This window comes from Bactrocera dorsalis, chromosome 2 (genome assembly GCF_023373825.1).
Source record: "Bactrocera dorsalis isolate Fly_Bdor chromosome 2, ASM2337382v1, whole genome shotgun sequence".
Classification (NCBI taxonomy): Eukaryota; Metazoa; Arthropoda; class Insecta; order Diptera; family Tephritidae; genus Bactrocera; species Bactrocera dorsalis.
In genome coordinates this window covers 72,559,220-72,574,242 of record NC_064304.1, presented here as the reverse complement: position 1 = coordinate 72,574,242, position 15,023 = coordinate 72,559,220, and the positions used below count along the sequence as shown (strand labels likewise).

The window sequence follows — 15,023 nt, the reverse complement described above, 5'->3', positions numbered from 1 at the left end:
ATTTACAGCCTTCAGAAACTTTTCCAACAGACGTCAACCAGAGCAATAGGTGTTTTTCGAATCGTACTACGTTTCATGTTCTAAATATGGACCAGTTAATCGTTTTTGGTTGTGTTATTCCAAAATAATAGACGCTGGTTATTTGCTTCACAAAAGAATAATGTTTGATGTACGGAAGTTCGAGATTGGAAGCGTTTATAAAAAAGAATTAGCAGTTCATCAGGTAAGGGACCAGACGCGTAACCCGTTATATATGTATGTAAGTATTTCGTCAAAATTAATTTTTTTGTTAAAGTTATGGAAGGTTGAAATTTAGAGCATGATAAACTATAAAATTATTTTCTCATAAACTACGGGAGATAAATCGATGAAATTTTTTAATAATATTTTACATAATTTTTTGTTGAACAATTGAAATTTTTGTGTTTGTGTAAAAAATGTAAAATATTATTATTTAAAGAAGTGGACCGTAAAAAATAATTATAATATAGCACTAACATTTTTCTTTGACTTCACAAAATTTCATCCATTTGCCCTTAGAAGTTTGTGAGAGAATAATTTTACAATTTTATCATGCTCTAAATTTCAACCTTCCATAACTTTAACAAGAAAACAGAATTTTGCCGAAATATTTATATCACGGGGTATGCGTCCGATTCCTCATCTAATGAACTGCTAATATTCAAAATCGGTGATTTTGTGAAATTTTCATGGACGACTTGACGTGGTTTGAGCCACTATCGATAAGGAACTTGAAAATGAAAATTGCAAAGAAGCATAATTTTGGAAAATGGTTCTTCAAAGTTACTCGTTAACAAAGGGACCCAAGCAAAGAGTTCTTTGGCCTTGAAAGGAGATCAAGAAGACTTAAGTCTAAGGATACCACGAAATTTCCTGTTCTTTGTAGAGCTTGTCGCGCGATGTGATCACATATTGCGTCAAGTTTTGGATATGCCTAGGGTAATAATAATTATTTCTATTTTTTTTATCGTTTTATTTTATTTATAATTATCAACTTTTTTTCGTTTTATTATCTTTTTTATAATTATAAACTGCTTAAAATCAGGACTTTTTTGAAATCGTGTTTTTTATGTTTTTGAATCAACAAGCTATATATCTGAGTGCAACAATTCAAAACGAAACGATGATGAATGAGCTTGGGGACCAAACTCGAAACCTATCTTCAAGAACAAATAATATTAGAGCAGAAGGTACATCAGCTAAGCATTGTTGTGAGGTATGCCGTAATAACCAGATCGGAAAATGGATAGTCAATTGATATAGAAGTAAAAGAAGTTTTTCTAGGCTTTTATACAGCCATCACACATGGCGCAGTAGATTTAGTCAACCAAGTGACAACATTATTTATCGACAAAAATATTCATTTGAAAAATCTGTTAGGCAATGCTATGGCATTATTGTTGCTTTAATGCTGGTTCCAAGATGACGAAATTAATATCTCAATTAGATGCACGTTTTATAGCTATAAGTGCATCTAGTTTTACCTCAACTAACTCAACGAATGGAATCCCCAATTATATTTGGAAATAATGAGCAAATATGGATTGCTAGAATGCGACCTAACAAAAGTATTTACAGCAAGGTTATTATTCCCTACAATTCCTGACACTTCTGCAGCAAAATAAAGGTCAGTTAGGAAATTAAAAATATTAAAAAATTATTTAAGAAGTAATATGGGCCAAACAAGATTCCGTTTTTTGTCGCCAATAGCAATTTATAACAAAACCGCATCAAGCCTGGGTTTAACGAAGTCATTAACACTTTTGCGAAAACTAAAGCTAGGAAAAAGTTGTAAATGTAATGGAATCTTCTCCACTTGTATTTCGTTTTATTAGCCAAACCTACACAAAGTATTAATTGTAATTTATGTTGTTACTGTTTAATATTTTTATTATCTGCCCTTAGGGCACAAAAAAGGGCTTAAATAGCTTAGCAGTATTAACGTATTTATATATATTATATTTTTATTTGATAAAACTTAATTAGTTAACATGGCAGTGGGGCCCCATTTTTAATTTGCTTCAGGGCGCTTGGCTATCTAGCTACCATTGCTTGCTGTGCGTAACTATTTTTCGGGTTTGACTTTTACAAATTGGAAGAGTGTGTATGAGTCATTGTAATATTGTATCAAATACAATAGGGGTATTCTCTTGCTCTTGCAAACCCCGGTGCACGGTGCAAGCATTGCAAATTTACAACGGCACAACAACAAACACACGCAGAAAAATATTTGCAAGGGCTGTGAAATATGTCAGACCTAAACCCGTGTATATTAGCGTGCAATGTCACGCAAAAATAAAATTGCAACCCTGTTGTAGTTGCCATTTTACATAAAGACATATTACGTCGTTAAATTGTTGAGAAAGGTAAGTTTTAAATAGATTTCAAAATTTCTTTTTAATTTCTGAAAAATTTTTACAGTTTTCCACAAATATGAATAGCGAAGTTGCGCCCCCAGCAAAGAGGAAAAGGCAGCAGCCAAACAAGAAGTGGAAGGAGAGTGAGGTGCACTCTATAATTGAGTTTTTAATGGAAGAGCCGGAATTTGAGGTAAGTTGATACGTTTTTTTTGTTTTTAATTTTTTATTTAATTCGGTTTTCTATTATTTCAGGCTCCAACTGCGCAATTGTTTTATAAACGATTTTTACGTAACTCGCAGTTGGATGTCTCATGGGATCTGGTGCGGTGGAAGGTCCGACATTTGAAGGCGCAGTACCGTAAAGCCAATGATTGGCTCGCGTCAACGGGTGCAGGACTACAAGATGAAGCTGACGGCAGTACCATCGAAGGTTAGTATTATACAGATATTTTCAATTTATTGTAAATAAAACATTTTTTTACTAATTTCAGCAAAAATTGCTAAAATGTGTCCGTACTACGACCAGCTGAGGGAAATATTTGAAAAGCGGTTGCCGGTAATGCAACCGTTACTGGTTGAAAGCAACCTTCCTTCGCCTCAGTTATGTCCAGTTAGTCCTGCACCAGAATTCGAAGCAGAATTCTTGGAAGAATGTGTACCTGCTGCGCCATCAAATGCCGCATCTTCGATTGCACCGATCTCCACACCGGTGTCAACATGCCAACGGTCAAACACTCATCCTCCAAAATCATCCATTGGACAATTGGCGGCTATCCAAGCAGAAAAAATTGCTATGGAAGCGAAAAAACTTGAGTTCGATAAATATAAATTCGAGGAAGAAAAGAAAATTCAAGAAAAAAAGTTAGACATTGAGTCAAAAAAATTAGAAATAGAGTTAAAAAAATAGAAACTGAGGAAAAAATTAAAATGTTAGAATTAGAAATGAAAAAAAGAGTGGCTATGCATGAAATTGAAAAAAAATATGAAAATAAAAACAATTAAATATACTAAATAACATTTGTATTTATTTATGAATATTCATGGCAGTTAGATTGTTTCTTTAGGTTTCGTAAGTATGAATTTATAAAAATAGTTATATCAAAAATAGAGTTGGTATACCTAATACCAGTATGTATAACATATGTACATATATTACTAATGAACGTTTTATTGATCACCAAACATTATTGTGTACAAAGATATGCGCTTGGCTTTTGCCTCAGTTATTCGGCGGCCATTTTCATCTGAAGGAAGTTCATCTGATTCTTCGTCGTTATCGACAACTATATTGTCTACGTATTCAATATCGTTAGAAGTATCTCGGAAGATGTTATGCAATATACAGCAAACAATAATCCAGTTGGAACATAGAATATGACTTTGTTCGTCCTGAATACGTATTCTTAATTCTTTGAGGCTGCCAAAGCGTTCTTTTAGAATCCCAAAGCAATGTTCAATCCTCACGCGATATCTGCTATGACGCAAGTTGAATGCTTTACGCTTTGAATAGTCCATTTGTTGTGAATTTGTTCGAAATGGCGTGATAAGAGTGGTCAGCAATGGATAAGCAGAATCTCCTGCCAGCCATTGAGAAGAAGAAAAAAGTGAACCTTCCTGAGTGGAGAGAGCACTAGTACGAAACATGCGAGCATCGTGTACACTACCAAAGTGTCCCGCTACTACATGCCGAATCCTTAACTGTTAATCGCATACAACTTGTGCCTTTATGGAATAGATTCGGCTTTTTGAAAAATAAGCCGAATGGTTAACAACTGGTGCTTCTGCAAGTTTCAATTCAGTACCATCAATATACCCTATGCAATGCGGCAGCTCATTGTACGTTGTTTTAACGATATTTTGTCTTTCACTGGTATCAGGGCAAGTGATATATCTAGATTTTAACTCCAAAATTGACGAAAATACTCTTTTTGTAATCTTGTAAAGCGTTTCACCATCTCCTACACCAAACAGTGTAGCTACTTTCCGAATCGCCGCACTTTCACCCGATGAACCCAAACGATATAAGGTTATAGCTAACTGCATTTCTACTGAAAATTGCCTAATGGATTGAGCGTTGTTAAACTGTGCACTATCTTTGATCAAGGACAATAGCAACGCAAATTGATCTCTTGAGACTCGGAGCATTTGTTGGTAACGTCCTTCGTCTAAATAGTCAAGAACATTAGTCCTCCATTCCAAACACTTAGGCACATTTTGATAATTTCCGCGATGGTTCGATAAGATAATTGCAAGACTTTCATCCAATTCATCCATAGTTTTCCAATAGCTATTGTCGTCTAAAAAGTTCAAATTTTTGATTTTTTAAAGCTTAAAAAAGTGAAATAAACAATTACCATCCAGATGTAGTAATATATTAGAAGCAGCTTCTTCAATTATAAAATTAACAAGTTTTTGTTTCTCAGAAGTTTGTGGCATTTTTAAAAAATAGATTCGTTAATCTTTCGCAATTTGTTTTGTTTTGTTATTTTTTCAATCACAATATTCGTTAAACGAGTCATAAACAATAGACATTCACAAAAGTTTTGCATAATATTCATTCACAATAAATTCACCGAATCAACAGTTCATATATCACCAGATTCTGCAATGGGTGCTCTCGTGCTCTTGTATATTTCGGTGTAGTATTTTTGCAATCTGCAATCTTGCAAGAGCAAGAGAATACCCCTAATATTAAAAATAGGAAATAATAGTAAATGTTGGAAAATATCCTCCGTTACCAAACTACTTAATAATGCAGTTTGTGCACATTTTAGTACTATAAATTGAAATTTTCAAACAGTTTAATTTGGCATATGTATGTAAATACATAAGTACACATGTTTTTTAATGCTATATATATTGTTTTACTTCTTTAAGAATATGACGCATTGTTTTTAATTTTAGGTAATCCCACACCCGATTTAGCTTGGTTTTTTGAAGACCTAAATTTGGAATACGAAATGGCTACTGACATTCTTAACAAATCTGTTCAAAGTGTCATTAAATTCGGACCTTTAAATAGAGAACATCTAAATGGACGGCTTACTTGTCAAGCCCGTAATCACTTAAAAGCTGCGCTTGTTCAGGCTATTGTACAAATCGATATGAACTGTAAGTGTTACAACCCGTGTTATAAATTATTGTATTTGACCTTAGTTGAGATATGTAGATAACATAGGATTATATCCTGTGTATTATTTTAATATTATCAATATAAACGTTTTTATTTTTATTTATGATTTTTTATTTTCCAACAATATTAAAAGTAACTGCACGTAACGCAAAACAACTCTTTTGTTTTATGGGATGGTTTACAACTATGATATGTCGTTTCAGTTTTGTTTCATACTCACACATCAAAAAATAACACGCTTCTTTCGGAAATAGAAAAACATTTCCTTTGCGACCACCGTATCAAAGTGCAATTAAATACCATAAATGGTAATAATCAAAAGCACTTATTTATCAAAAATTTTCGCTTAATGGGTCGAATGACTTAATAACTTTGATAATTGAATCTGGAGAAAAGAAAAAAAAAAAAACAAACTGAATAGCAATCAAACTATCCTATTAAGAGATTTGGTGGGTTTTTAATTTTAAATTTTTGTCTTATTAAATAGTAAATTATGTTTAAAATATTCCCCCAAAATTTTAAAGCAATCCGACTAAAATTCTAAGAGATAAGCCCTTCGGAAGTTCTGACCATCAGGCCATGTCGGTCAGTAAAACTTCAAATTCATTTTTAGCAAAACCCCATTTTCGAAGTAGGTGGAGACGATCTTTCAAAAAGTCATGGGCCGATTTAGTACGAATTATGTTGACATTTTTAAAATAACATTATCTAGTTATTGAACGAAGGATTTTTTTGTTACAACTTATTTTTTTAAGCCAATAAATGTCGAAAATTTGACTAAAAAGTGCAGCTTAAGTTGCAAACCGTCAACCAGAGGATCAGTATCCTAGCAATTATATATATATATGTGGGGTTCGCTACCCTCTTCAGTCCGCAATGTCCAAAATAAAGATGCTCTTTTGGTTTGAAAAGTGCATTAATTTAGTTTTATTTTAGTTAAAACACTTTTCTCTTTAATTATAAAACGTTACTTCTTTGCTTTTAGTTAAAAAACTTCTTATTAATACTTCTCTTTAATTATAAAACGTTACTTCTTTACTTTTAGTTAAAACACTTCTTATTAATACTCTTCTTAATTATGACAACGTTATTTCTTTACTTCGCCGCGCACGCACATCCGCTCAGTTTGGTGACTGGTATCTGACTCGCACTCCTTTTGCTCGTCGCAGTCGGAGTAACCCACGCTATGTCGTTTAATGTTGTCCCTTTTCCTATTTTTCCCTTTCTGCCAGGGATGCCACCCCACATATATACCGCATATGTATAATGATATGAGTATATGGGATTTGTTGAAAATTAAATAGAACGATCATTTATACTTATTAAATGCAACTCTGCTCATATAAGCGGACATATTATTCTTTAATAAAATATACTTTACTTCCGTTTTAAGTTCACTTGAAGATGACGTGTTTTAATTCGGCTTCCAGATAAAACTAAATCTACAACAGGTTATGGGCCTATAAGTCACGAAATAATATCGGTTCAAGTAGAAAAGCATGAAAAGTAAACTTTGAAAAAGGTTTCCGGCGCGGATTGATTACTGTGAGCTAGATAATTACGAATATAGATTTTGGCATGGCAACCAACGCGTTAACTTTTCCATTCGAAAAACTTAAAGGTCGCGAAAATTTCGATGTATGGAAGCGGCACGCGAAGTCATATTTAATCATTAAAAACTGCTGGAAGATAGTTGAAAATGGGCTATCGGCAGTGTCTACAGAAAAAGAACTGGATTCCGATCAACGTGCATTAGCAGAAATTACGCTGATGATAGAACCAAATAATTTCTCACACATCGCAACGGCAGAAAGCGCAAAGCAGGCGTGGACAGCGTTACTCTCTGCATACGAGGACACTGGTCTTACACGCAAGGTGGAGCTCCTGAAACAATTAGTTCAATGCCAACTCTCGGATTACGTATCCACACAAGAGTATGTCAACTCCATAGTAATGACGTCACTAAAAGTTCAAAATGCTGGACTGAACATTGACGAAGAGCTCACTGCATCATTGATGTTAGCAGGTCTACCAGACGATTTCCGTGCTCTAGTGCTGGCTGTTGAAAATTCAAAGGAAAAGCTGACGATCGATAGTGTTAAAACCCTATTACTGCAGGATGTAAAATTTGACCATAAATTTTCTGAAAATGTCCTATATTCTAAAGGGAAACCGAAAGAAAAAAAATTTCGGTGCCACTCTTGTAAGCAATTAGGTCATTTTGCAAAACAATGCCCAAACAAATCGAAACGAGATGGCAGCACGTTTAATAAAACAAAAAATGTTCTTTTCGCTTCTCTCTTTACACATGACATTCATCAAGATGACTGGTTCATTGATTCTGGCGCAACTTCGCACATGACCAGAAATAATAACATAATGGTAAATGAATAATCGGTACAAAATAAAAACATTCTAATCGCAAATAACAAAACTCTTTCAGTGAGATCAAAAGGTGATATAAACATGGTGTTGTTAACAAAACATTCAAAAAATGAAAGTGTTGTGAAAAACGTGGAATATGTGCCGGAGCTTTGTGCAAATTTGTTGTCGGTTCGACAAATGACCAAATACGGCAATAAAGTTGTTTTTGAGAATGATGATTGTAAAATCTACAACAATGAACAAAAGTTAATTGCCAGTGCATGTGAAGTAAATGGGCTATACCGGCTAAATTGTGAAATCTCGTCTAAAAATCAAATAAATAAAACATTCATTGCGCGACAACATGAATTATGGCACAGAAGAATGGGACATATATGCGACGAACACTTGCGTAAAGTAAAAAATGCATCGTACGGCGTAGAATTCGGAAAAATGAACGATGAAAAGTGCATTACATGCTTAAAAGGAAAGCAATCGCGAGCATCTTTTAAAATCAGTGAAACACGTGCTGAAGGTTTATTAGACATAATACATTCGGATGTTATGGGACCATTTTCGGTAAAATCGTTTTCTAACTCTCGTTATATAGTTACATTTATTGACGATTTTTCTCACAAAATTTTCTTAGTGTCAATAAAAAGTAAATCGGAAGTTTTTGCAGAATTCGTAAAGTTTAAAAATCTCGTAGAGAATCAGTTGTCGCGAAAAATTAAAGTGTTGCGTTCGGATAATGGAACCGAATACACCAACGAAAAATTTAAAAACTTATTAGCGCAAGCGGGTATAGTGCACCAAACCACGTCGCCCTATTCACCTGAACAAAATGGTGTAGCCGAAAGATTAAATCGAACAATAATTGAGAAAGTGCGTTGTATGCTAATAGACTCAGGTTTAAGTCATAAATTTTGGGCAGAAGCTGCAAACACTGCAGCTTATATATTAAATCGTGTACCCTTTAAATCTAATTCGAAAACTCCAGTGGAACTATGGACAAAAAAAAAACCAAGTTTGAAACACATGAGAGTGTTTGGTTGTAAAGCTATGTGTCACATACCACGTGAAAAACGCAAAAAGCTAGATAGTAAGTCCGTCGAGTGTGTTATGTTGGGATATTGTGCGGCTACCAAAGCATACCGCTTGTACAATAATAAAACCAAAAAAATTGTAATAAGCCGTCATGTTAGCTTTATCGAAGCGCATAACAAAGACGAAAAAAGGAACAACTACATTTTCGAAATTCCATCTGAAAATGATTCAGATGAACAGCAAAGTAATCATAGTGATGATATTGTGGTTAATCAAGTCAAGTCAAACAGCGATTCCCCTGAAAATAAATTACGCAACATTCATAATTCAGCAGAAGATAATGAAATTAATAAAAATCAGGAATTATCGAATGTAGATCAACAGCAAAAGAAGCACAGTGCAGATGTTGAAGTTAATCAAATTAAATTCAACAGCCATTCCCCTGTCCATGAAAACGCAAATGATTCTGAAACAGCAGAAGACGCGCAAGAAAATATGTTGAGGCGTTCTAAGAGAGTCGCAGGTAAGAGACAGGATTATAATTTTTCCGCAGTTGATTTTGTCTCGTGTGACCCCAATACTATACAAGAAGCGATGGGCAGTACTTATTCAGATGAATGGAAAGCAGCCGCTCAGGCAGAAATGGATTCCCTTCGAATTAATAAAACGTGGTGTTTGACTGAATTGCCACCTGGTAAAAAGGCCATTAAATGTAGATGGGTATTCAAAACTAAAGTGGATGCAAATGGTCAGTTTGTGCGTCGAAAGGCTAGACTGGTTGTAAAGGGATGCAATCAAAAGTATGGTGTCGACTATGAGGAAACATTTGCTCCTGTAGTCAGATATACGTCGCTAAGATTTTTGCTTGCACTGTCAGCTAAATACAATTTAATTATCCATCAAATGGATGCGATTACCGCATTTCTAAATACTGAATTATATGACGACATCTATATGACTCAGCCAGATGGATTCAACGATGGGTCAGGGCGTGTATGCAAATTACAAAAATCACTCTATGGTCTGAAACAGTCAAGCCGGTTGTGGAACGACAAGTTCAATGACGCTTTATTAAGCATTGGTTTGACACGAAGTGAGGTTGATCAGTGCGTGTACTATCGCATAAGAGGCGACGAAAAACTTTATCTGGCGTTATACGTTGACGACGTGCTTCTGTTTTCAAATAGAGCAGATTGTTTGAACAAATTGAAGGAAGAGTTGTCATCACGATTTAAAATGAAGGACCTTGGTGAAGTTGCATCAGTTCTTGGTATGCGGGTCCAAAGAAACAAGGTACGGGGTACAATTGAGGTTGAACAGCATCAATATATAGCAGACATGTTAAGGCGCTTTGAAATGTTCGACTGCAACTCTATGGCAACACCTATTGACATAAACCAAAAAATGAGCAGCGAAATGTCGCCAACTACTGACGTTGAAAAAGAGGAAATGGCGAAAGTACCCTACATGCAGGCTATTGGCTGTTTGTTATTCGCTTCGCAGATCACCCGTCCTGACATAAGCTTCGCAGTAAATTTATTAAGCCGATTCTCCTCAAACCCAGGTAAAGGCCATTGGACTGCTGTTAAACGCGTCATGAGGTACTTAAAAGGTACAATAAACAGTGGGCTTGTATTCAATGCAGTTACAAGCGACATTGTTGGATTCTGCGATGCAGATTGGGGTAGCGACTTAGTCGCAAGACGATCAACCACCGGCTATATCTTCAAGCTACAAGGTGCTCCTATTTCTTGGTCCACTCGTCGCCAGCGAACAGTAGTGTTATCATCAACTGAAGCCGAATTTATGGCCATGACAGCAGCCATCCAAGAGGCAACGTGGCTCCAGCGACTGCAAGATGAATTGACACCAGAAGCATCAACCGTAATGGACTTACATTGTGACAACAAAAGTGCTATTCATGTCGCTTTAAACAATACGTACTCGCCTCGAACAAAACACGTTGATATAAAGGGTAAATTTATTAGGCAGAAGATAGAGAGCGGTAAAATAAGATTGTGCTACACACCAACAAACAACATGTTAGCAGACATCCTAACAAAAGGCGTACCTAAAGTCAAGCATTTGAACATAGCTAAAGCGATAGGTCTGTCAAATATAAGTTGATATTGTTTATCAGATATGAATTAATAACATGGTTTATTTTACTTAAGTACTGAAATACTTTGAATTAATTAATAATTTTGTTTATATTTCCTAAACATTGAAATGTTTTGAATGAATTAATATTTCTGTTTATTTCTACTAAATATTGAAATGTTTTGAATTTTTATTGAAGTTTTAATTCGGCTTCCAGATAAAACTAAATTTACAACAGGATTTGAGGGTGGTATCGACTCATTTTATCGATTTTGCCAAAACTACATCCTACTAGTATGCCACATATGAATAAAACGTTCCCTGAAATTAATTAAGCTACCTCACATTCCTTCACGAATTCTATGGAGTAAGGAAGCTGGATATTATGTATTCTATCAGTACAACACGCTCTTTCATTTTCATTAAGATCACTCACATGTTGGCCGAGATATGTGGTATAAGTCCCCTGAAAGTTCGAAAATTTCACGTACCAAATTTGGTTATAATCGGTCGGGCGGATCCGGAAACATGTGATTTCACCCAAAAGTGCACGGTACCACACCGGCTTCTATTAATCCCTCTCATATTATCTCGAGTTATTGATTTATCGCACTTTTAATAGGTTGTAACGGTACCGTTATATAGGGAGTAAGCCGGTCCATGCACAGTGGTTGGTTTTGTATCAACGGCCAAAAATACTTCAACTGCTTACATAAATAGTGAAATGTTGGCCTAAGCTCTGTAAAGTCATAATAAGTAATAAACAATTATATTGAAAAAATAAGACGGCCAAAGGCTTCTCTTCTCCTGGAGTTCTCTTTCCTTAACTCTACAGCTTCTTTTGAGAGCTCTCGAATTGAAACTAATGCATATTGATTAACATCGGAGGCGGGAATTAAATATTTTTTCACTTACGTAGGAAGATTATACTCGTATCAGGAATACTTTGATGTTAATGCCCTTGTAGTATCTAGTGCAAATGTTCTAAATTTTTCCACATTAATGTTGTACCTTTTTTTTCTCTAAAGAGAGTGTTCAAAGGGTACGGACGTGTTATTTAACTCGCTCCGTGAATTCAATCTTTACAAAAAAAAATTAATCATAAAACCAAAGTAAAACAAAAAAACAATTTATAAATTGTAAACAAACATTTAAAACAGTGCACACAAATTAATAATAATAAACATAAACAATTAGTGCACGAATCAACAAGTGAAAACAAAAAACAAAACAAAAATCAAACAAACAATAATGAGTGCTTCGCAGCCTCATCAGCAAGGCCGTAGGCATTCCTTAAATGCCTACTTCAGCTTTGTCGACCCAACAACAATCACAACTACTGCAAATAAAAAGTGTAACGGCGATGATGAGTCATCGCGGCGATCAGCTGAAAAGGAATCGAAGCAAAGAACGCAGTCAGCAGTAGCAGCCGAAAACAACAATCGGGCAATAACAAATGCCCTGACACCAACCAGCCTGCAGGTACCAACAAACGAGCAGGCAACGAAGAAAATCACAAGGCAAGGTGAGAGTGTACCAACAAAAAAAAGCCCGTCTGTACAAACAGGCATTGACCGCTACGTCAATATAAAGAGGAAATTAAGTCCTTCTAAATCAGCGGTCAATCCTAAAAAATTTCAAGGCAGCACACCAAATAAAAACAAAACGGAAGTTTTAAATGGCAACAGATTTGCCATACTAAGCAATGGTTCAGACGACGATGCGAAGGGTACCACCACAGTCGTTCATGCCAAACCACCTCCGATATATTTGCGCGAGCGTAGCAGTAATACTCTTGTTGCGAATTTAAGTGAAATTGTTGGCACTAACAATTTTCATATAGTGCCTTTGAAAAAAGGCAATATAGACGAAACAAAAATTCAGTCCTACACTGAAAAAAGTTTCATGGAAATCGTTAAATTTTTGTCGAATAAAAACAAAAATTATTATTCGTATCAACTGAAGAGCTCTAAGGGCCTAGTTGTTGTAATCAAGGGCATAGAGTCCGCCGTAGACTCTAGTGAAGTGAAAGAAGCATTGGAGGAATGTGGTTTTGGAATTAAAACAGTTGTAAATATATTTAATAGAAACAAAGTACCACAGCCAATGTTTAAAATTGAATTGTTGCCGAATTCGAATCAACTAAAAAAAAAATGAGACCCATCCTATATACAATCTGAAATATTTGCTGCATCGCAGAGTAACTGTGGAAGAACCACATAAAAGAAATGGTCCGGTACAATGTACTAACTGCCAAGAATATGGGCATACTAAATCATATTGCACTCTACGCAGTGTTTGTGTGGTATGTGGTGATTTACATCCCACTTCGAAATGCACCCTTAAGAAAGAAGAATTAAATAAAAAATGCAGCAATTGTGGAGGAAATCACACTGCTAACTACAGGGGTTGTCCAGTATATAAAGATTTGAAATCGAAGTTGTCACAGGGCATTCAAGCACGTCGTAACCAAATGTTACAAACACCCCGTAATGAAATTATAGCAACCTCAGAGAAAAGTTCAAATCCTATTACTTCTATCAGTAATAATATGCAAGGAAGCTATGCAAATGTGGTGAAAGGCAACACTGTGCAAATGCAACTGCCGCAAAATCCTCCAAATGGAGGTATTGAAACTATGATTATAAATCTTACACAGTGTATGACACAATTTATGTCTACCATGCAAAACATGATCCAAGATTTAATAAAATCACAAAATCAAATGCTGCAAAATTTATTAAGTAAAAAATGAGCTTACTAAATATCTGTATATGGAATGCCAACGGTGTTAACCAACATAAATTAGAGATTATCAGATTTCTGTCTGAAAAGAATATTGATGTAATGCTTATATCAGAAACTCATTTAACAAATAAAAATAATTTCAATATTCCGGGATTTAGAGTCTATGTCACAAATCATCCAGATGGAAAAGCGCATGGTGGCACGGCAGTGTTGATTAGAAATCGTTTAAACCACTATGCCCTAGAATCGCATGCTACTCCACAGTTACAAGCTACAACAATTTCACTCAAAAATCGGGGTTGTGACTTAAACCTTACTGCTATATACTGTCCACCTCGTTTTAAAATTACAGAAATCGAATTTAAAGACTTTTTTGGAACACTAGGTCAAAAATTTCTAGCAGGTGGAGATTATAACGCAAAACACACGTACTGGGGCTCACGTCTTATTAATCCGAAAGGACGACAGTTGTACTACACTATTATGAATAAGAATAATAAGCTGGATATAATATCTCCTGGTAAGCCGACATACTGGCCCAGTGATAGAAGAAAAATACCAGACTTAATAGATTTTGCTGTAGTCAAAAATATAGATAGATCGCTTATGACAGCTGATACATGTACAGACTTATCATCTGATCATTCTCCTGTACTAATAAAGTTATACGAACAGCCCATGATATTTGAGCCAAAAGTTACTCTAACATCACATAAAACTAACTGGTTGAAATATAGAAAGTACATCAGCACCCACATCAATATTGATTGCAAAATAAATACAGGAAGAGACATTGATGAAAATATAAGAGAAATTAATGACGTAATAACTAATGCAGCTGTATTGGCAACACCAAAAAGAAATAACAAACCAGTTGGTTTTAGAAAGATCACCAATAATGAAATAGAGAAACTTGTAAATGAGAAAAGGCGAGCTAGGCGGGAATGGCAGTTAAGTCGATCCCCTTCAACTTTGCTTCAACTGAAATCTGCTGTACGAAAGTTAAAAAAAGCGCTTAAATGCGAAGAGGAACACAACACTGAAAATTATATAAAGAAACTGTGTCCAAATTCTCGCAAACAAAATTCTCTTTGGAAAGCACAAAAGTCTTTCAAGCCACCAGTAGATTCTAACATGCCTCTAAGACAGTTGAATGGTAATTGGGCACGTAGTGATGAGGACAAGGCAAATTGCTTTGCAAATCACCTAGAAAAGGTATTTCAACCCAATTGCCCAAAGAACAACTTTGA

The 15,023-nt window shown here is 35.2% G+C and overlaps 3 protein-coding genes across 11 annotated transcripts in view; 2 read left to right on the top strand and 1 right to left on the bottom strand.

Annotated features, from left to right (window-relative positions):
- LOC115066219 (hemicentin-2-like) overlaps positions 1-15,023 on the top strand; it is a 469,188-nt gene that overhangs the window by 54,018 nt on the left and 400,147 nt on the right. For all 9 annotated transcript variants that reach the window (XR_007421871.1, XR_007421874.1, XR_007421873.1 and 6 more), the window contains exon 5: positions 5,286-5,492. Coding sequence is in view for 5 of the 9 variants with exons in the window: in XM_049449924.1 (XP_049305881.1) it covers positions 5,286-5,492 (207 nt within the window). In the remaining 4 variants the exon portion in view is untranslated. The remainder of the gene's footprint in view (positions 1-5,285; positions 5,493-15,023) is intronic.
- Positions 2,036-3,288, top strand: LOC125776714 (uncharacterized). The gene is made up of 4 exons (XM_049450254.1): positions 2,036-2,387; positions 2,443-2,571; positions 2,634-2,811; positions 2,873-3,288. The coding sequence occupies exons 2-4, from the start codon at positions 2,455-2,457 to the stop codon at positions 3,286-3,288; spliced, it is 711 nt and encodes a 236-aa protein (XP_049306211.1). The 5' UTR covers positions 2,036-2,387; positions 2,443-2,454.
- On the bottom strand, positions 4,083-4,874 carry LOC125776718 (uncharacterized). The gene is made up of 2 exons (XM_049450258.1): positions 4,736-4,874; positions 4,083-4,678 (listed from the first exon to the last, which is right to left on the bottom strand). The coding sequence occupies exons 1-2, from the start codon at positions 4,815-4,817 to the stop codon at positions 4,083-4,085; spliced, it is 678 nt and encodes a 225-aa protein (XP_049306215.1). The 5' UTR covers positions 4,818-4,874.